At 44.4% G+C, this 22,625-nt stretch overlaps 1 protein-coding gene across 5 annotated transcripts in view; it reads right to left on the reverse strand.

Annotated features, from left to right (window-relative positions):
• LOC127005830 (regulator of G-protein signaling 7-like) overlaps nt 1-22,625 on the reverse strand; it is an 82,883-nt gene that overhangs the window by 13,596 nt on the left and 46,662 nt on the right. For all 5 annotated transcript variants that reach the window (XM_050875006.1, XM_050875002.1, XM_050875004.1 and 2 more), the window contains exons 3-8: nt 18,605-18,752; nt 8,887-8,993; nt 8,073-8,124; nt 3,511-3,635; nt 2,966-3,064; nt 1,312-1,538 (exon numbers count right to left, since the gene is read on the reverse strand). In XM_050875006.1, the coding sequence (XP_050730963.1) occupies nt 1,312-1,538; nt 2,966-3,064; nt 3,511-3,635; nt 8,073-8,124; nt 8,887-8,993; nt 18,605-18,752 (758 nt within the window). The remainder of the gene's footprint in view (nt 1-1,311; nt 1,539-2,965; nt 3,065-3,510; nt 3,636-8,072; nt 8,125-8,886; nt 8,994-18,604; nt 18,753-22,625) is intronic.

The following is a 22,625-nucleotide window of genomic DNA, read 5'->3' on the forward strand; positions in this document are numbered from 1 at the left end:
CTATCGAAAGGATGAAAATAAAATGTCACTAAGAATATAAAAAAAAATTACCCTGAGAAAATGTTAGCATCACAGCGACCGCCAAGTCCTGCTAATAATCACCGTTTCCAAGGCCCATTAACCCCTTGATTGCGAATTTCCAACAGTCAGACCTCACCAAGCTACAGGAATGGAACAAAAAGTGGCTGCTACAATTCAGTGAAAAAAAATATAACATCCAGCATACCAATACCACATGGGGAACACTCCACTATCTACTACAGAGGCAGCGAAAGACCTGGGAGCATATGTTTTCAGGCTACCAGTAAAGGCTAAATTCATGCCAGTCGCAGCGGACGTGTTAAGTATTTCGGGGTTTACACACCCACATTTGATAAGGTTTTCGCAGATGTTGTGAGTGGTTCATCGATGTGGTAGTTTGACAATGCATCTGTACTACCACCAATGTGAAGAAAACACTCACGAGAACCTGACTAATCTCTGTTGTGGACTTTAGAGATATTTGTTAGGAGAGCCGAAAGCGTCCGAGAGTACAGCCCTAAGGTATTGAGCATATTATTACACGTATCGGACTGCCGTTATGACCAGTTTCCAAGGCTACAGAGAAGATTAATTAACCGGGATTTCATGGGGGGTAATTTTTCTGTTGAGTCACAAAACAGTCCATGAAAATCCCAGCAACTTCTACGAGAGGTTTTCACCGTGTAGCAGTGACGGGCCAAATTTGTGGCTTTACCGTGTAGCAGTGACGGGCCAAATTTGTGGCTTTACCGTGCAGCAGTGACGGGCCAAATTTGTGGCTTTACCGTGTAGCAGTGACGGGCCAAATTTGTGGCTTTACCGTGTAGCAGTGACGGGCCAAATTTGTGGCTTTACCGTGTAGCAGCAACGGGCCAAATTTGTGGCTTTACCGTGTAGCAGTGACGGGGCAAATTTGTGCCATGATCTAAACCCCCCAAAACATATGATACTTAATCTGATCAGAAATGCTTTGATATACATATATTAAGAAATGGTTTGTGTGAGGGGCGATTTTTTCTCATTTTTCTCGCTTGGAGGGACCATTAAGAAACATGATCCCCGCTGCTACCGGGTTAAACAATCATTAGTCACAAAAACAGTCCATGAAAATCCCCGCAACTTCTACGAGAGGTTTTAAGAATAGGTCCTCCTTTCTCCTCTCTTAATGTTAATGCCCTCCCTTCCTCTTTCATCACCCCTTCTGCTTCCCTTACCCCTCCTTTCCGTTCCTTCATTACCACCCACCACCATTACCACCACCACCACCAACAACCACAACCCAGCACTCACGATTCCGCCGCTTTGGACACCTTGAAGTTACACCGGTCCACCCGCGTCTTGAGGAGATCGATGTCGTGTTTGAGGGACTCGACGGGGCTGGTCAGGTCCGCCTCAGACACGGAGGGGGATATCCTGCCGCCTGCCACGCCGAGGGCCAGGTGTTTGGTGGACTTCATGGGCTTGTTCATCCGACACGCCTTCTTGATGTCGATCTCGGTGGTGTTGACGCAGCCAGGCTATTATGGAGGGAGAGTGGGAGGAAGAGAGAAAAGAGGAGGAGGAGGGAAGAGGAGAAGGGGGAAAAGGAGGAAAGAGGGGTTAGGGTGAAGAAGGGGGAAAGGAGGAAGGAGAGGTTAAGTGAAGAAGGGGGAAAGGAGGAAAGAGGGGTTAGGGTGAAGAAGGGGGAAAGGAGGAAAGAGGGGTTAAGGTGAAGAAGGGGGAAAGGAGGAAAGAGGGGAAGGGTTTAGAAGGGGGAAAGGAGGAAAGAGGGGTTAGGGTGAAGAAGGGGGAAAGGAGGAAAGAGGGGTTAGGGTGAAGAAGGGGGAAAGGAGGAAAGAGGGGTTAGGGTGAAGAAGGGGGAAAGGAGGAAAGAGGGGTTAGGGTGAAGAAGGGGGAAAGGAGGAAAGAGGGGTTAGGGTGAAGAAGGGGGAAAGGAGGAAAGATGGGTTAGGGTGAAGAAGGGGGAAAGGAGGAAAGAGGGGTTAGGGTGAAGAAGGGGGAAAGGAGGAAAGAGGGGTTAGGGTGAAGAAGGGATTGGGAGAAGGGAGGACGGAAGCAAAGAGGGGAAGGAAGGGAGGGAAATGGAGAAGGGGGAAAGGAGGAAGGGGGAGAAGGAGGAAAGAAGGGAAGGGTGAAAAAGGGATTGGGAGGGAGGGAGGAAGGAAGAAAGGAGGGATGAGGGAAAGGGGATGAAGGGAAGGAGGAGGGATGATGTAAAAGGGAAGGAGGAGATAAGGAAAGGAAAAAAAAGAGGGGAAAAGTACGAGGATGGGCCGGAAGAGGTGAAAGAGGAGGGAGAGAATAAGAAAGAAAGAAAGGAAAAGAGAAGAAAAAGAAGAAGAGGTGGAGGAAGAGAAACAGGGAGGTAGGGAGAGGTGGGGTATAATAAAGAACAGCAGAAAGTAGATGGGAGGAATGAATGAATTGATAGAGGAAGCAAGCGAGGGAGGAGTGGAAGAAGGGGATGAAGGAAGCGGAAGGAGGAGGGAGGAGGGGATGAAAGAGGAAAGAAGAGAGGAAAGAAGGAAGAGATAAAATTGAGCGAGGGAGGGGGAAGAGGAATTGGGAGAGAGAAAGAAAGGAAGGAAGGAGAAGCATAGGGAAGGAGGAATAAGAGAGACGGATGGAAGAAGGAAGGGAGCGAGGGAGTAAGGGAGGGAGGAGGGAGAGGAGGGAGGGAGAAATGATAGTCAGCAATGCGCGTTTAGTTACTCTTTTGTTTCTTCTCGTTCCCGTGTTTATTTTTTGAAGTACCATAGATGAGAAATGATACTTATTTGTTTTCTATTTTCTATTCTATTCGCTTCTTTTTTAATGGAACTGACTTTCATATTAGACACAGACACTCTCTCTCTCTCTCTCTCTCTCTCTCTCTCTCTCTCTCTCTCTCTCTCTCTCATTCACTCCCTAACTCATTCACACACTCACTCACGCACTCACTCACCATGGGTCTGTGAACGTCCCAGAACGCCCGCTCCTGAGAGTCTAACACCTTCCTCTCCAGTTTGTCTCTCTTCTTGTCCACTTTGCTCTGCGCCTCGGCCTGGTGGAGGGGGCGAGAGATGGGGGGGGGGGGGGTGTGCAAGGGTAGACAATTAGAGGTGGAGGGGGCATCACGGTGAATAATTAATGGTGTATTTTCATGCCCTTATTGCTGTATCATTGGTCTGGAAATTGATAACGAGTCTATATGTAGTGATTCTATACTGGTGGTTTTTTTTAATATTAATTAGTGGTAGTAGTAGTAGTAAAAGTAGTAGTAGTAGTAGTAGTAGTAGTAGTAGTAGTAGTAGGAGGAGGAGGAGGAGGAGCAGGAGGAGAAATTGACCTCTCTTTTTGGACACTCCTTTGACCTCTATTCAGGAGCAGTAAGTAGCGGGCTTTTTTATATATATTTTTTTTACGCCCTTGAACTGTCTCCTTAGCTGTAAAAAAAAAAAGTAGTAGTAGTAGTAGTAGTAGTAGTAGTAGTAGTAGTAGTAGTAGTACCTGCATGAAGATGAACTCCCACTTCCGGCTGAACATCTTCTGTAGCCGCGCCAAATTCTCCGCCTCGTAGTCCGCCAGCTCCAACCGCGCCTTGTTCTGCATGGTGCGCTTACACAGGTACACGGCTGGGAGGGGGGAGGACACGTGTCACACAGGTATACACAGCTTCAGAGGGAGGCACACGTGTTACATAGGTACACGGCTGGGATGGGGGAGCACACGGGTTACATAGGTACACGGCTGGGGAGGGGAGGCACACTGGTTACATAGGTACACGGCTGGGGATGGGAGGCACACGGGTTACATAGGTCAAAGGGAGGTATTACTCGTACTCGTAGGTGAGGGATAGGTGATATAGCTTACATAGGTCCGAGGGAGGTATTGCTCGTAGGTGAAGGATAGGTGATATAGCCAACTAAGAAGCGAGGAACATACAGGTAGTGATGGGTCAAGATTGAGATGATTGGAAATATGTGGAGAAATTCTGGGTATACCAAGAGAAGGATGCTGGGATGGAGTTAACAGGCAAGAGGAAAAGAGGAAGGCCAGAGAGGAGTTTTATGGGTGTGGTGAGGGGGCCATGGAGACGTAGGTGAGGGACCGGTGATATAGGTAGTGATGGGTCAAGATTGAGATGATTGGAGATGTGCAGAGGAGAAAAGGCAAGAGGGAAAGAGGAAAGCCAGAGAGGAGTTTTATGGGTGTGGTGAGGGGGCCATGGAGAGGTTTGGTATGACGGAGGAAGATGCAGAGGACAGGAGGAGATGGAAACGGGTGCTCCAGTGCTGTGTAATCTACCGGGATGAGTCGACAGAAAAGTATGCAGGTATAGGTCGATGTGTATTTAGAGGGATGAAATGCTAATCTACCGCTAATCTACCAATACTTATCAGGACACCTCTCCTCCCGAAATTGACCTCTCTTTCGGCAACCTCTTTTGACTTTTTTTTAGGAGCAGCGAGTAGCGGGATTTTTTTTTATTATTGTTTCCTTTTTTTTGTGCCCTTGAGCTGTCTCCTTTGTTGTAAAAAAAAAAATGTAACAGGAGTTCGCAAGAGGTCAGTTTTTTGTTTACAGTAAAGGAAGCAGCTCAAGGGAAAAAAAAAAAAAAGATTGAGGAAAATGCCCGCTAATCATTGGCCCTGTAAACCGAACACCATTTATTACTATCCATGAGAATAATTAACCCTCTCCTGAAGCTTCTGACCGTATTTGCAAGAGTGTTTCACTGGTTAACCATTTTATTTGTAAACTCATCTATTTTTTCATCAAATTTATATCATGGTACTGAGAAGTATAAAAGGACTATGGTTTGGGGCACTACAGAGAACTAAAACACTACAACAGGAGCTTCTTGTTCTATGGCAGCGTTACAACACTAAAGTCTTTCAAATATGTCGAGGCCGGTCTGGCGTTGGCTCCCGCGGGTCTTTTCCTCCCCTATGCTCTGCCACACAGTCCCAACACCTATCTTTTCCTCTCATATGTAAGCTATAGGCAACATATGAGAGGAAAAAATAGGTGTTGGGACTGTGTGGCAGAGCAGAGGGGAGAAATGGACCCGTGGGAGCCAACGCCAAAACAGACTCGACAATTTGGTTTCACTATAAGATCCTATTATAAAAGAGGCCTGAATCTCTATTGATAGCAGACACTGGGTGGAGCCGGCCAGCTGCTGCCTGCAACCGGAATCTTGTTAGTGTTTGTAAAGTTCCGCTTCCGGCTGACATATATCATTTCTTTTGTATGTGATGTTGTCCACACTCAGGATACGGAACTTACCGACGTAGTGAATCATGTTTGAAACGATACGTGAGGAAATGATTCACGGCTCATGACTCATGGATATTGTTGAAACGTAAATAATTCGCAAAACGTAATGAAAAACTCCATGGTGTAAATATATGAACGAATGAATAAATAGGAAAGTAACAGAAAGAGAGATTTTTTGGGGGATAGGGATTTCTTGGTAACACACACACACACACACACACACACACACACACACACACACACACACACACACACACACACACACACACACACACACACACACACACTTTCTCTCTTCAGGCATGTATCATCCTCTGGACCGCACCACCACCACCACCACCCACGCAGCCTCCTCCTACTCCTTCTCCTGCCCCTACTGCTCCTCCTCCCACACCTCGCTCGCCGTGGAGGGCCGAACAAAAGGCAGTGATACAGTTCAATCGATTTTCGCAGTGCAAGTAGCGGCGAGGAGAGAGGACACGCACCCACGGTTCTTGTCGCCCTGTGGTCACGCGAGGCTCTAATCTTGCTCCAGTGTAAATAACGAAGCCAAACACACCTGAGTTAGTGATGGTCTTTTGCCGGATTGAATACCTCTCCCAACACATTCCGAAGTTTTGTTGTTGACTGATGCTGTTATGACTCCGTTTCCGAGGGACGGCGTGATGAATGACTGGGTTAAATATAGAATCTAATGCCCCCTGATCACGTAAATTTGATGATGCCATTTAGACGTATTGGATAACTTTGCCACACACGTCCTAAAGCCTTATTGGATGTGTGTGCCGGGACAACTTGATGATTGACTCCGCTAAACACATAATCCAATGCCATTTCGTGACGCAAAGTTAATGATATCGTTTTGCCTTATTGAATAACTGTCCTAACACATTCGGCTACTTCAACTTCCATTACTACTACTACTACTACTACTACTACTACTACTACTACTACTACTACTACTACTACTACTACTACTACTACTACTACTACTACTAATAATAATAATAATAATAATAATAATAATAATAATAATAATAATAATAATAATAATAATAATAATAATAATAATAATAATAATAATAATAATAAGACATCGCCATTTAAAGCCTCCGTTGTGCAGTGGTTAGCATGCCTAGCTACAAAATCGCAGGCTTGGGTTCGAATTCCAGCCCGGGCAGTCGGCGTGCAACTCACCCAGCTGTTCATCCTCCCCTTCGGACTGGTTGATAAATGAATCTAGAAAAACCTGGGGAAGGTAATCTGAGGTAACCCGGATGTCACCCTGGTCCTGTCTCCCGGGGTAATGGATTCTTCCCATCGTAAGCTCAAGGGACAAGGGTTGGTATTGTCAGATGCTCCCACCCCTCACACCAACTATTTCCAAAGGCCAAAAAGGAGGTTAATCGAGTTCTAATGAGTGTAAGTTCATTCACGTCAAGGCGGCACGGACTACTCAGACTACCACCAAGTACCATAAAAAACCCCTAAGCCCCCACTAAGCTCCCACCAAAATACGTTTTTGGGCGCAGAAAAATGCGACGGGGATAAACACTGAGGCCACGCGCAGCTACGGCGTATGCCCCGAACTTTACCTAATGAACCTCGCACATCACCGACCTTTCATCTGTTGTGCTTTGTTTAACTTATATTCCTTAAACGTCAATAGCTCCTACCCCCACCCCCTCCTCCATTGATGTTTTTCAATAATCTCTACTTAATCTACTTAATGAAACCGACTTATTTAATTATTCTTGTCAATTGCTCGACATGAAATTTAATACTGATGCTGAGGCCGAGATCCGGACACACACACACACACACACACACACCTTCATAAGAACTTCACTCATCTCGAAGTGTCTCCTTTAAGCACAAATCGAACGTTACCGAGGACTGGGTGCGCGAAATCTCTCTCTCTCTCTCTCTCTCTCTCTCTGATCCTAAATAACTTGATGACAACGATGATGGCCGCGCTGTGAGGCCTTTGAAGGGGCGGCGGCGAGGTGGTGGTGGTGGTGGTAGTGGTGGTGATGGTGGTGGTGGTGGTGGTGATGGCGGTGGTGGTGGTGGTGGTGGCGATTTGACGAGGGAATGACTCTTTTCTATAACACACACACACACACACACACACACACACACACACACACACACACACGCACACACACACTCAGTTCTTCTATCCTTGTGTGTGTATACCTTTGTGTGTGCGTGTGTATGTTTGTGTGTGTGTCTGTTTGTGTGTGTGCGAGCTTTTTCTTGCTTCGAAAAATTAAAAGTCTCCGGCCATTGTGAAGTCGAATTGGAGGTTCTTTGTGGGGTCCATGTCGTGTGTGTATGGTGGGGTGACTCTCTCTCTCTCTCTCTCTCTCTCTCTCTCTCTCTCTCTCTCTCTCTCTCTCTCTCTCTCTCTCTCTCTCTCTCTCTCTCTCTCTCTCTCTCTCCTTTCTTTCGTTTTATCATTCATTCTTTTTCATTTCTTTAATTCACTTTTTCCTTCCTTCCTTCCTTTCTTCCTTCCTTCATTCATTCATTCTTTATTTATTTCTTTCTTTCTTCCTTCTCTCTCTCTTCCTTCTCTCTCTCTCTTCCTCTCTCTCTCTCTCTCTCTCTCTCTCTCTCTCTCACACACACACACACACACACACACACACACACACACACACACACACACGCACACCAAAACAAGACATCAAAACCTCCTCCCTTTACTCTTGCACCTCAACACACAATCACACACACGCAACAACCCCCCCCCCCCCACACACACACACACGCAACACACTCACCATAATCCGTGTTTTCAGGTTCCCAGCAGTTGGAAGGCCAAAAATAAGGAGTCTTCAAGGAGTTGCATTGAGTTGCGTTGCGGAGATAATGATGACGACGATGATGTAGAAGACGACGATGAGGTAGAGCATGGGAGGGAGAGGGAGAGAAGAGTAACAGATTAATACAAGATAATAAGAGATACGATGAAAGTTTAACAGTAATATATCACTCAAATAAGAAGAGGATATGGAGGAAGGGAGAAGTGGGATAGACGTACATGTGGAGAGATAAATAAATACACAAAGAAAGAAGGAAAGAGAGAGAAAGAGAGAAAGAAAGAAAGAAAGAAAGAAAGAAAAATAAAATAACAATGGAAAAAGAATGAATGAAAAAAAAATTAAAAAAGGAAAGACATAAATAAAGGAAAAAAGTGAGATTATATAAAAAAGAAAAAGTGGAAACATGTGAAAAACTAGAAATAAAATGTTAAAGAGAGAGAGAGAGAGAGAGAGAGAGAGAGAGAGAGAGAGAGAGAGAGAGAGAGAGAGAGAGAGAGAGAGAGAGAGAGAGAGAGAGAGAGAGAGAGAGAGAGAGAGAGAGAGAGAGAGAGAGAGAGAGAGAGAGAGAGAGAGAGAGAGAGAACAGACAGACAGACAGACAGACAGACAGAAACTAAAATCAAATGAAACAAGGAAGAAAAAAAAGAAAGTAAAAGAAAAAGAAAGGAAGATGGAGATAGCAATTAAGTGTTAGAGAGACAGACAGACACAGAGACAGAGAGAGAAAGACAGAGCAACAGAGACATATAAGGACAGCGCACCAGACCCTCACCTGAAATCTGTAGAAGGTAGAGTCGTTCTTCACGGAGAGGACGTGGTCATCGATGGGGAAGAAGTAGCCGTGAGCCGCTATCAAGTGTGCCAGGTGAAGGGCCTCGGCTGTCAAGGGAGAGGAGAAATGTAATGACACTTTGCTAGGAGACTTACGCTACACCTCGGGTACGGACACACACACACACACACACACACACACACACACACACACACACACACGTTTATATATCTCCAAACTTTGTCGGTGAAGGGGAGAAGGTAGGTACTGATACTTCGCTGAGAGACTTACGCTATACACACACACACACACACACACACACACACACACACACACACGTTAATAAATCTTCAAACTTTGCCTGTTCCCTAAAATCCATGACTCTCCCTATTACTATCCCTATTTTTATTCTCTTCATTTATCCCGTCTCACATCTACAATACACTTCCCACAATTGCCTCATCCACGCTCTCACGGATTTCTTCCTCTTAACATTTCGGAGTTGTGGGCATGGGTAATTTTATAACCCTTGTGGGAGTTGACAAGGCTTCTGTATCATTAGCGTAAAAAGAAAAAAAAAAAAAACTCATGAGAATGCGATTATATTAACGTAAAATAAAACCCCTTATGAAAACGCGATTATATTAACGTAAAATAAAACCCCTTATGAAAACGCGATTATATTAACGTAAAATAAAACCCCTTATGAGAACGCGATTATATTAACGTAAAATAAAACCCCTTATGAAAACGCGATTATTCTCTTTTTCGGAATTTGGATATTATTAATGTCTGAAAATACAGACCAACCTCATTTTACTCCAAGCGTTTATCTCCCCTTTGCTCGCGTCTCCGTTTCTGGTTTCTCCCTATATCTCATTCTACACACACACACACACACACACACACACACACACACACACACACACACACACACACACACCTCAATATATCCTAACCCTTTGCATGTTCCCCAATCCTTGATGCTTGTTCGCTCTATGTCTCCTCCCCCTCTTATTCTTAGCATTTATCGCCTTATTTCTCTCTGGTTTTATTTTCTCTCTGGATCTTGTGAGAGGCGCCACGTTTTTGAACCATTCACTACCACACTCACACACCACACACCACATCCGCACTCTACCACATACCATATTCACACACTTTCACATACTAAATCCACATATCATATCCATACACCACACCCACACACCATATCCACACACCACCTCCATACATCTCCACACACTGCATCCACACACCTCCACACACGCCGGTCACTCTGCTCTCCTCCCTATACGCAGGCTCACAGTGCTACTATGTGCGTAAACCCCATTCACTATACTTGATCCACCACGAACTGAGTATAAGACCAAGACTATTACGCCATCAACAGACACAGGCTGCTACACCTACCACCACCATCATCATCATTATCTTCATCATCATCATCATCATCATCATCATCATCAGTTATAGCGGCCACACTGCATCCCTGTTCAGCCTTGCAATAAACGCTAATTACACTACACCCATAAAAAGGTCACACTACACCGAAAATAAAGGGCAAATTACATCTCAAACAAAGGTCACGCTACATCCCAATAAAGGTCACTTTACACCCCAATTAATAGTCGCATTACACCCCAAATAAAGGTCACACTACACCCCAAATGAACGTCATACTACACCCCATATAAAGGTCACACTACACCCAAAATAAAGGTCATACTACATCCCAAATAAAGGTCACATTACATCCCAAAATAAAGGTCATACTACACCCCAAATAAAGGTCACACTACACCCCAAATGAACGTCATACTACACCCCTTATAAAGGTCACACTACACCCAAAATAAAGGTCATACTACACTCCAAATAAAGGTCACATTACATCCCAAATAAAGGTCATAATATACCTCATATAAAGGTCAGAGTACACCCCAAATAAAGGTCATACTACATCCCATATAAAGGCCACACTATACCCCAAATAAAGGTCATGCTACACCCCATGTAAAGGTACCACTACACCCAAAATAAAGGTCACATTTCATCCCAAAATAAAGGTCACGCCACACCCCAAATAAAGGCCTCGTTACACCTCAAAAACAGGTCCCGTTACACCTCAAACAAAGGTCACGCTACGCCTCAAATAAAGGTCACACTGTACCCCAAATAAAGATCACTTACACACCAAATAAAGGTCACGTTACACCCAAAATAAAGGTCAAACTAGACCCCAAATAAATGTCACTTACACACCAAATAAAGGTCACATTACACTCCAACAAAGGTCACACTACACCCAAATAGAGGTCACATTACACCTCAAATAATGGTCACACTATGCCCCAAATATAGGTCACGCTGCACACAAAATTAAGTCACGTTACATCCCAAATAATGGTCACGTTACGCCCCAAATAAAGGTCACCCTACACCCAATATAAAGATCAAATAAAACCTCAACTCAAGGTCAGATTACACCCTTAAAAAGATCAGATCACACACTAAACACACACACAGCCACAGTAAAACACACCTGCCACACTAAGATGACTTACACCTGATCTATTAAACGTCGTAATTGTCTACTACAATAGTGTGGCTGATATGTCTTTTTTGATCCATTATTTTAAGGTGTGGTTAGTTTATATATATATATATATATATATATATATATATATATATATATATATATATATATATATATATATATATATATATATATATATATATATATATATATATATATATATATATATATATAACGTTTTACGATTGAGTCTGTAATACGTCGACTTACCTCTGTGAAAACCCAACACTTGTGACTAACTTCGCCCTAAAAATGGAATTAAAAAGCCAAACTAGCCACATGACTTAATAAATACTAATATAACGTTAACAAATCAGACCTTAACTACATTCCAGCCCTAATATCCCTAAGAAAAAAAATCATACCCCCTCCACACCCTTAAGTGTGGAGACGCGGCCGGTGGGGTGGCTGACGGTGGCGCAGTGGAGTTGGTGAATTCTCTCTTGAAGAGAATAGAGGAGACTGTGGAGGCCACGAGGGAGGAAAATCGAGTCCTCCGTTCATCAGGTTCTCAGTCAGGCGATGTACATAGTACACCGTCTGAAGATGGGGGCTGGAAGGTGGTTGAGAACCGTGGGGGCCGCCTGAAGCTGAAGAAGTCCACTCCTGAGGGTGTGGAGTGCCGCAACTCCTTCCAGGCACTCTCTGAGCCGAGGGAGGAGGAAGCAGTGGAGGAGCAGGAGGTGAAGGAGAGGAGGGCAGATGACAAATCCCTGCTCCGAGGTAACATTTTGGTTGTTGGGGATAGCCAGGTTAGGTTTTTAGATAAGGCCTTCTGTGTTAGAGATAGGAAGCGTAGGACAAGGATGTATTTTCCAGGGGCGGAGATTAGGGATGTTAGCAATAGGGTAGAGGCGTGTATGGCAGGCGAGGGAGTCAAACCCATCGTCTGCCTGAGCGTGGGAGGGAACGACGTAGGCAGGGTAGGTAGCGAGCAGCTTCTGCGACGCTTCAGAGAGGCTCTGCGGAGGGTTTCGTGCAAGGGCGGGATTCCTGTGGTGTGTGGGGTTCTGCCAAGGCGGCGGGTTGGTGGCATTTGGCTGTCCAGGGCTGTTGCATTAAACTGCAGGTTGGCAGATTATTGCAAAGCCAATGGATGGACATTTGTCGACAGCTGCGACCGATTCAATGGCTAGAACCACCTATACCAGAGGAACGGGTTCACCTTTCACGAGAAGGGGTTCAGATCTTGTCTGATTCTCTTGAACGTGGACTGGGGGCCCTGCAGTTTTTTTTAGGGTAGTGAGAACATAAAATGTAATAATAATGATAGCAGTCGCAGGGTAAATCAAAGGGTAGGTCTAAATGTGTACTATACAAACAGTAAAAGTATTAGGAATAAGATATATGTATTGCGGGGAAAGGCGTGCGTAGAGAAATTTGATATGATAGCAATCACAGAGTCATGGATAAATACTGCAGACAGGCACTTTCTCCTAGAATTAGAGATTGAAGGGTATAGGTTATTCCACCAAGATCGAATAGGCAGGAAGCGGGGTGGGGTTGCAATCTTCGTCAGGGGCAATATTAAGTGTGTCACTAACAACTCAATCAAGGTAGATAGCAATACAGAATCTCTCTGGGTAGAAAAAAACAATAGGTAGGAAGGAGAAGCTTGTCATAGGCGTACTATACAGACCGCCCAATCTTACCTGGGATAGTAGCCAACCCCTTTTACAGGAAATTAGTAGGGCGTCAAGATATAGGAATGTGTGTGTAATTGGGGATTTCAATTATAGGAACATAGACTGGGATACTTTAGCAGGAGACCAGGAGGCGCAGGATTTGTTAATGTGATACAGGATAGTTTCCTTAAACAGTTAATTAGAACACCAACGAGGAAGAAAATATTTTGGATCTGTTGCTAACTAATAGAGAGGACATAATAAGCAACATAGAGGTTGGGGATTCATTAGGTAACAGTGATCATAAGGAAATTATACTTAATATTAAATGGGAGGATAGAGTCAGCAGTAACAACACATTAATACAAGACTTCAGGAAGGCGGACTACGAGGGGTTGAGAAAGCAGCTGCAAAGGATTAAGGGAGTAGGATCAGAAGTAGGTCAGGACCCAGAGCAGGGAGGGGCGTTTATGCTGACACATATTATATTTACTCAGAAAATATTGAGAAAAAAATGGGCATTAATCTCTGGTGAGGTCACTGGACAGGTCAGTAGCTTAAGAGGGTGAGTACAACAGTCTGGTCAGGGAGATTAAACTAGGGCAGCAATAGTTTATACCTCACAGGGAAGTCAGGTCAACAGGTAATTACCCGCGATGGATGACAGACAGGCTAAAAAATGAAATAGGAAGGAAAAGATGATTATATGTTAGAATCAAGAGGGGGAAGCGCACCTAAGGGACAGTTACAACGATTTAGCTAGAACAGTAAAGAAAAGCACGCGTATAGCAAAACGTAATTATGAGATTAGAATTGCCAAGGAAGTAAAGACCAATCCAAAGGGTTTCTTTCAGCTTTATAAGACCAAGGTTAGGGATAAGATAAAGCCACTTAAATCAGGAGAATCACTGATAGATACAGATGAGGAAATGAGTGAGGCTTTAAACAGATACTTCTTAATTGTATTTACCATAGAAAAGTTAGACGATATACCTCAGGGAGAACAGATCTACAGGGGAGAAGAGGTAGAAGGATTAACCAACATCAACGTAAGTAGGGAGGTCATGATTAGACAGATAGATAGGCTCAAAATTACTAAGGCGCCAGGGTCAGATGAAATTTTTCCCAGGGTATTAAAAGAATGTAAATCTGAAATCAGTGGGCAGCTAACAGAAGTTTTTAGAAAGTCGCTGGACACAGGGGTGGTGCCTGTTTCATGGAGGCAGGCACACGTTATTCCAGTATATAAGAAGAGAGACAAATCCTCTATGCAAAACTATAGGCCGATTAGTTTGACGTCAGTTATAGGTAAAATGCTCGAGTCAATAATAGCAGATAGTATTAGGGATCATATTGACGGACATAATTTAATTCACGGCTCACGGCATGGGTTTATTAAAGGAAAGTCGTGCCTTACTAATCTTTTATCCTTTTACAATAGAGTCTACGAGGCAGCTGACAATGACGAGAGTTACGATGTAATTTATCTTGATTTTAGTAAGGCCTTCGATAAGGTACCTCACCAGAGACTATTAAATAAGGTCAGGGCTCATGGAATAGAAGGGAAGGTTTATGATTGGATTAGGGCGTGGATTAGCGACGGGAAACAGAGAGTTACCATTAATTAACGGTAAAAAAAATCCGAATGGGGTAATGTTACCAGTTGGGTTCCTCAGGGTTCAGTTTTAGGTTTGGATTCTTTTTAGGAGCAGCAAGTAGCGGGCTTTTTTTTTTTTATTAATGTTTACTTTTTTTGTGCCCTTGAACTGTCTCCTTTGCTGAAAAAAAAAAAGACAATGGGATAACTAGTGACATAGGTAAATTTGCGGATGACACCAAAATAGGACGCACTATTAGGACAGGGGAGGATGCTGGAGCACTGCAGGAGGATCTCAACAAACTGTCAGCTTGGTCAGAGAAATGGCAGATGAATTTTAACATTACCAAGTGTAGCGTATTAAATTAAGAACACGCAACCCATTACACGGGTATAGTTTAGACTCCACAGCGACAGGCAGGGCAGAGTGTGAAAGGGATTTGGGAGTGTTAGCGGGGAGATCTGATAGAAGTATTCAAATGGGTCAAGGGTTACAACAAAGGCGATATAAGTATAGTACTAATTAGCCAGCAGGATAAAACACGCAATAATGGATTTAAATTAGAAAACTTTAGATATAGGAGGGAAATAGGCAGGCATTGGCTTAGTAATAGGGTGGTGGGGGAATGGAATGGACTCAGCAATCACATAGTAAGTGCAGGGACGATAGCTTGTTTTATGAGTAGACTTGATAGCTACATGGACGAGGATGACAGGTGATAGTGGGGGGGAATCTGGAGCTGCCTTGTGTACGCCATTCGGCCTCTTGCAGTCTCCCTATGTTCTTACGTAAGCCACACCCCACACTCACAAGACAACACACCCCTCCCCTCCCCATCTACGTAAACTACAACCCACACCCACCACCCCTCCCCTCCCCCTCCACACCCACACCACACCACACCCTTCCCCTCCTTTCTCCACCCATAAGCTACACCCTACGCCCTCAAAGACACACAGGGCCCCACTTATAACACTTTTAAGGTCACTTCGCCGCACTTCGCCAAAATTAAGGAGACACTAAAATAGATGAACGTTACTTGGGCGAATGATGGGACGAGATGATGGAGGCTGGGAGGGAGGGAGGGAGGGAGGGAGGGGATGAATGTGGGTAAAGGTGATGGAAGGAAAGGATGGGTTAGTATAGAAAGGAGAGAGAGAAGAGACATAGAAGAAAAGTAAAGGGAAAGGAGATGAAGGAGAGGGATGGAGAAGGAAGGAAAGGGAGGGTTAGTATGGAAGGGAATGAAAGGAGAGAGACATAGAAGAGAAGGGAAAGAAAATGGAGGGAAGGGATGCTGAAGGAGGAAAAAGGAGTGTCGATAGAATGAGTGACAGGAAAAAGAGAAGATAAATTGTATGGAGGAAAATGGTGATGGAAGGAAGGCGATAACAGAGACATAAGTGAAGGTCAGGAAGATAAAGAAGAAAGGAAAAGGAAACGAAGAGATAAAAGGGAAGGAAATGAGAGAGGAAAAAAACAGTCGTGGAGGAAAGGAGAGTGAAAAAAGGGATAAACGGGGAGAGAGAAAAGAAGGGAAAGAGAGAGAGAGAGAGAAAAAAAAATGGTAGATGAAGGAAAAAATGAAAAATAAGAAGTAGAAGAAAATGGTTTGTATGAAAATAGATACCTGGAAATGAAAATAGAAGGAAGGAGAGGAAAGATAAGAGGAGAATGGAGATATGGAGATAAGAGATGAGGATGGGGAAGGAGGCAAGGAGAGAAGAAACCTGAGAGAGACAAGGGGGAGGAAGGAGAAGAGGGGGAGGTAAGGAGGAAAGAGAGGTAATTATGTAGGCGTTGAGGAGGAGGAGGAGGAGGAGGAGGAGGAGAGGTCTGTTGAGATGAGAGAAAAAATGTGGAGGAGGATAGAGAACACGGAGGAAAGAAGGGAGAGAGAAGGAGGAGGAGGAGGAGGAGGAAAGGGAGAAGAAACAGTAGAAAAAAAGAAGAAATGAGGGAGAGTGAAAAGGAGAAATGGAGGAGGGAGGAAAGAAAGGCTGGAGGGAATGAATGAGGAGAAGGAGGAGGAGGAGGAGGAGGAGGAGGAGGAGGAGGAGGGAGGTAAGGGATATGAAGAAGGGAAAAATCCAGTGGAGGGAAAAGAAATGGAGGGATGGAGGAAAGAGTAAGAGAGGGAGGGAAAGAGGGAGGGGAGGAAAGATGAGGTGAGGAGTGTGGAGGAAAAGAGTGGAGGGAAGAAAAAGGAAGGTAAAGAAGAGGGAGGAGAGTGGTGGAGGAGAAAGGTCGGATGGAGAGATGAAGAAGCCGTAATGGAGGGAGGGAGGGAGGGAGGGAAGAACAGGAGGGAGAAGAGGGAAGAATCATAAGACAGGAAGAGAGAGAGAGAGAGAGAGAGAGAGAGAGAGAGAGAGAGAGAGAGAGAGAGAGAGAGAGAGAGAGAGAGAGAGAGAGAGAGAGAGAGAGAGAGAGATAGAGAGAGTGAGAGAGAGAGAGAGAGAGAGAGAGAGAGAGAGAGAGAGAGAGAGAGAGAGAGAGAGAGAGAGAGAGAGAGAGAGAGAGAGAGAGAGAGAGAGAGAGAGAGAGAGAGAGAGAGAGAGAGAGAGAGAGAGAGAGAGAGAGAGAGAGAGAGAGAGAAATGGCAGAAAGAAAGAAATGAGAAAGAAAGAACTGACAGAAAGATAGATAGAAAGAAAGAAAGAAAGAAAGAAAAAGAAAGAAAGAAAGAAAGAAAGAAAAAAAGAAAGAAAAAAATGGAATGAGAGAGAGAGAGAGAGAGAGAGAGAGAGAGAGAGAGAGAGAGAGAGAGAGAGAGAGAGAGAGAGAGAGAGAGAGAGAGAGAGAGAGAGAGAGAGAGAGAGAGAGAGAGAAGGAAAAGGAAAAGGGGGAGGAAGAAAAAACGAGGCTCAGGAGGAGGAAAAGGAGGAGGAAGAAAAAACGAGGCTCAGGAGGAGGAAAAGGTGGAAAAGAAAAAAGAAACCGAGAAAAAGAGGAGAAAACACCTTTGAAAAGAACAAGAACAAGAAGAACAAGAACAAGAAAAACAAGAACAGCAGAGGACCGAAAAAACAGCCAGAGGAAAAACAGGATAACGTCCAAACCCATTCACTCAACCAGCCACCCGTCCACCCACTCAACCATCCACTACCCAACCACACACCTCCTCACCCACTCAACCACTCACCGAACCACCCACCCATCAGCCTCACCAAATTTTTTATACTAAGCACATTGTATTTTCCGTTTTGTGATCCATAACTATTGCCAAAAAACATCACCTATTAACGTTTTTAACAATAACTTCAATTGCATATCGATACAGGTGTGGGTACGACAGTTTTGGGTTTGGAAATGATAATTGGATGGTCTGAGTGCGATAATCTGGTGACTGCCGCCATCCACGTGTCCAGTTATACCCCCACTAACCCAATCATCCAGCCAACCACTCACCCATCCACTCATCCATCCACCTAGCCATCCAGCCATCCACGTATCCATTCATTCATTCACACAGCCACTCAGCCATTCGTTCATCCACCCATCCACTCATCCACCTAGTCATCCATCTTTCCATTCATTCATCCATTCATCCCACCATCCATCCACCTATTCATTCATTCACCCAGACAGCCACCCAACCAATCACCCACCCATCCACTCATCCACCCAGCAGCCCACTCACACAAACAGCCACCCACCGTTCCACTCATCCACCCAGCAGCCCACTCACACAAACACCCACCCACCCATCCACTCATCCACCCAGCAGCCCACTCACACAAACACCCACCCACCCATCCACTCATCCACCCAGCAGCCCACTCACACAAACACCCACCCACCCACCCACCCATCCACTCATCCACCCAGCAGCCCACTCACACAAACACCCACCCACCCACCCACTCATCCACCCAGCAGCCCGCCACACTCACTCTGGTCTTCCACGTCGAGGTTCCGCATCATCCAGATAATGAGGTCCGCGCCGGTAAACACGGACGGGATCTTGGTCATGAAGCTCTTGACGGTCCGCACAGGCACGCCCGTCTCCTCCTGCTGCATTTGCTCCACGATCTTCTCCATCTGGCGGGGAGAGGAGGAGGAGGCGGTGAAAGGGGATGGAAGGGGATGGGAAGAGATTGAGAGCAGCGTTGTCAAATTATCGTACTCATCGCATTTCATTTTTTTGTAGTTGCTGACCGATAACTGTAACAACAAAGAACGAAAAACATCGCTATTCAACAGTTTTAGCGCTAACTTTGATTTTCTCACGTTACTTGTGTAGGTACGAGAGTTTGAGGCATAAAAATGATAGATACGATATGTGGTTAATACGATAATCTGGCAACGTAGGCTGAGGTAGGCTAATCTTGGTTCTTTCTTTTTGAGGGAGAGACTAATGTATGATCTCTCTTATTTATCTTGTTCTCTGCCTTACTACGAATAGACGAAGGTGAAAGGAATGGAGGGAGGCTGAGAGTGAGGCTAATGTTTGTTCTTTTTAATATTTTCGTTATATTCTTGAAAGGTAATGTATATGTTCTCTCTGACTTACTAAAAGGAGGCGGTGACGGGGAAGACCATGGAAGGAGACTGAGGGAGAGACTATAAGGTTGATCCTCTCATTTTCTTTTCTTGAGGGATGGACTAATGTGTGTGCTCTTTCTTATCTCAGTCTGAGCAGTAATTCAAGTTCTGGGTTACTAAGAGAAGGCGGTGAAGGGGATGGAAGGAAGAGATTGAGAGTCGGTGAAGGGGATGGAAGGAAGAGATTGAGGGTCCTTACAATGTTTCTTTCTTATCTTTCTTTCGGTGAAGGGTAATATATTAAGGAGTAGACTAATGCATGTTATCTCCTTTTTTATCTTACTCCTATCTCTCCCTTACTTAGAAGAGGAGAATGTGACGGCGATGGAAAGAGATTGATGATTGAGCTTAAGTAGTTTTTTTTTCAACTTACTTTTAACTATCTCTTATTATCTCCCTTACTAAAATAAATCATGGGAAGAGATTGATGATTGAGCTTTAAGTAGGTTTCTTTTTATTTCATCTACTCATAAACTATCTCTTACTCTCTCCCTTACTAAAAGAAATCATGGGAAGAGATTGATGATTGAGCTTTAAGTAGGTTTCTTTTTATTTCATCTACTCATAAACTATCTCTTACTCTCTCCCTTACTAAAAGAAATCATTTATTACCAACTCAAACACCTACGGCAACTTCTAAACTTTAATGGCTACGTTAATGTGGTTGCTCGCTTTCTAATCCTACTTCCAAACATGTTCTAACCTCCCCCTTGATAAGAGATGACAAATAATACCAGCTCAATAAACAACAGCGACTTTCAAACGGTTTCATATGTTGGGTGAAGCCATCAACATATAAAAGTGGGCCATAAAAAGCTCGTATCGAAAAAAGGTCTCGCATATTGATATTGTCGGAACTAAGAATGGGGAGCTTGTGATATGGGTTTGTGTTTGTCTGTCTGTCTGCAAATCTGAGTGCTTCTGTGTCATTGTTTAGCTAATCTCTGTCTCACTCTTTTTTTTGTGTACAGCTAAGGAGGCAGTTCAAGGGCGTAAAGAGAAAAAAAAAAAGCCTGTCTGTGTGTCTGTCTCTGGTTTTGTCTGTCTGCAAATCTGAGTGTTTCCGTGTCATTGTTTCGCTTGTCTCTGTCTCACTCTGTCTCTGTTTCTGTCTGTCTGTCCGTCGCTCTTCAATGGGAGGCGCTAGTCCAAAGGTTCAAATTTGGCGGAGGAATGGAGTTTAGTGGAGGGGCTGCCTATCCTGACCTCCTCAACTTCGACTCCTACCAAGACTTCAGCGGACCCAACAATACTGAACATGCCCGCCAGATACCAAAAGAGAAAGCGTTAGTTCGAAGGTCCTGTACTGAATGAAGGAATGGACCTGAGGGAGGGGCTGCCTATCCTCACCTCCTCAACTTCGATTCCTACCGAGACTTCAGTGGACCCAACAATACTGTGAACTCGCCCGCCAGATACCCAAAGAGAAAGTGTTAGTTTGAAGGTCCTGTACTGAATGAAGGGATGGACCTGAGGGAGGGGCTGCCAATCCTCACCTCCTCAACTTCGACTCCTACCGAGACTTCAGTAGACCCAACAATACTGTGAACACGCCCGCCAGATACCCAAAGAGAAAGCGTTACTTCGAAGGTCCAGGGTCGGTATTCTCAGACGCTTCCACCTCTCATGTCATCTATTTCCAAAGGCTAGAATGGAGTTTAATCGGGTTTTCAGGGGTGTTTTTCACGTTTAAGGTACATAAGAGGGGTCAAACTACCATCAGGGTCATAAATGTACCTCTGGAAATGACCAATACCCCTTCAAAAACCCTGTCAAATGTGAGTGTGTAAGCGGCGAAGCGTTTGAAAATATGGTCCCTGTACTGAATGAGGGGATGGACCTGAGTGGAGGGAATGCTTACCCTTGCCTCCTCAGCTGATTGCTACACAGACTTCAATGGATTCAGCACTAATATAAACACGCCCGCTAGATACCCGAAGAGAAAGCGTTAGTCCGAAGGTCCTGTGCTGAATGAAGGGAAGGACCTGAGTAGAGTGCTTACCCTTACCTCCTTACCTGAGTTCTACCTAGACTTCAATGGATTCAGCACTAATATAAACACGCCCGCTAGATACCCGAAGAGAAAGCGTTTGTTCGAAGGTCCTGTGCTGAATGAAGGGAAGGACCTGAGTAGAGTGCTTACCCTTACCTCCTTACCTGAGTTCTACCTAGACTTCAATGGATTCAGCACTAATATAAACACCCCCGCTAGATGCCCGAAGAGAAGGTCCTATTTCGAAGGAGCAGAACTGGATGGACTGCATGGGTATATAACTCGCCTGGATCAAAACTCGAAGACAAGCCTATAAAAATTTACTGGCAAACCTTCACGCGTGCTAACTACTGATGTAAAAGAGCCTCTAATTGGAAGGTCGTATTTCGAAGGAGCAGAACTGGATGGACTGCATGGGTAAATAACTCGCCTGGATCAAGACTCGAAGAAAAGCCTATAAAAATTTACTGCCATCCTCTCACACGTGCTGACTACTGATCTAAAAGAGCCGCTAATTGGAAGGTCGTATTTCGAAGGAAGAAACATATCTGGGTACGCTCTATAAAAACCTTCCCTAAGCCAAGAATCAAAGTGAAGTCTATATAGAATCGATACACACGTAAGCACTAATTACTGAACTATGAAAACCTTCCCTAACCCAAGAATCACAGTGAAGTCTAAATAGAATCAATACCAGCACTAATTACTAAACTCTGAAGACGTTATCAAAACCCTTCCTGAAAAGCCACGATTAGAGGAGAAGCTTACATCGATTCTCTGCTAACTATGAACACGATAATCACTATACGATACGAGAGACACGCAGCTCCGATATTATGAAAACCTTTCCTTATAACCCACGATTAGAAGGGAAGCTTACATCGGTTCTCTGCTGACTATGAACACGATATTCACTATACGATACGAGAGATGCAGCTCCGAAGATGTTATGAAAACCTTTCCTTATAACCCACGATTAGAAGGGAAGCTTACATCGATTCTCTGCTGACTATGAACACGATAATCACTATACGATACGAGAGACACGCAGCTCCGAAGATGTTATGAAAACCTTTCCTTATAACCCACGATTAGAAGGGAAGCTTACATCGATTCTCTGCTGACTATGAACACGATAATCACTATACGATACGAGAGATGCAGCTCCGAAGATGTTATGAAACCCTTTCCTTATAACCCACGATTAGGAGGGAAGCTTACATCGATTCTCTGCTAACTATGAACACGATAATCACTAAACGATACGAGACACGCAACTCCGAAGATGTTATGAAAACCTTTCCTTATAACCCACGATTAGGAGGGAAGCTTACATCGATTCTCTGCTGACTATGAACACGATAATCACTATACGA

This window comes from Eriocheir sinensis, chromosome 31, assembly GCF_024679095.1.
Source record: "Eriocheir sinensis breed Jianghai 21 chromosome 31, ASM2467909v1, whole genome shotgun sequence".
Taxonomy (NCBI): domain Eukaryota; kingdom Metazoa; phylum Arthropoda; class Malacostraca; order Decapoda; family Varunidae; genus Eriocheir; species Eriocheir sinensis.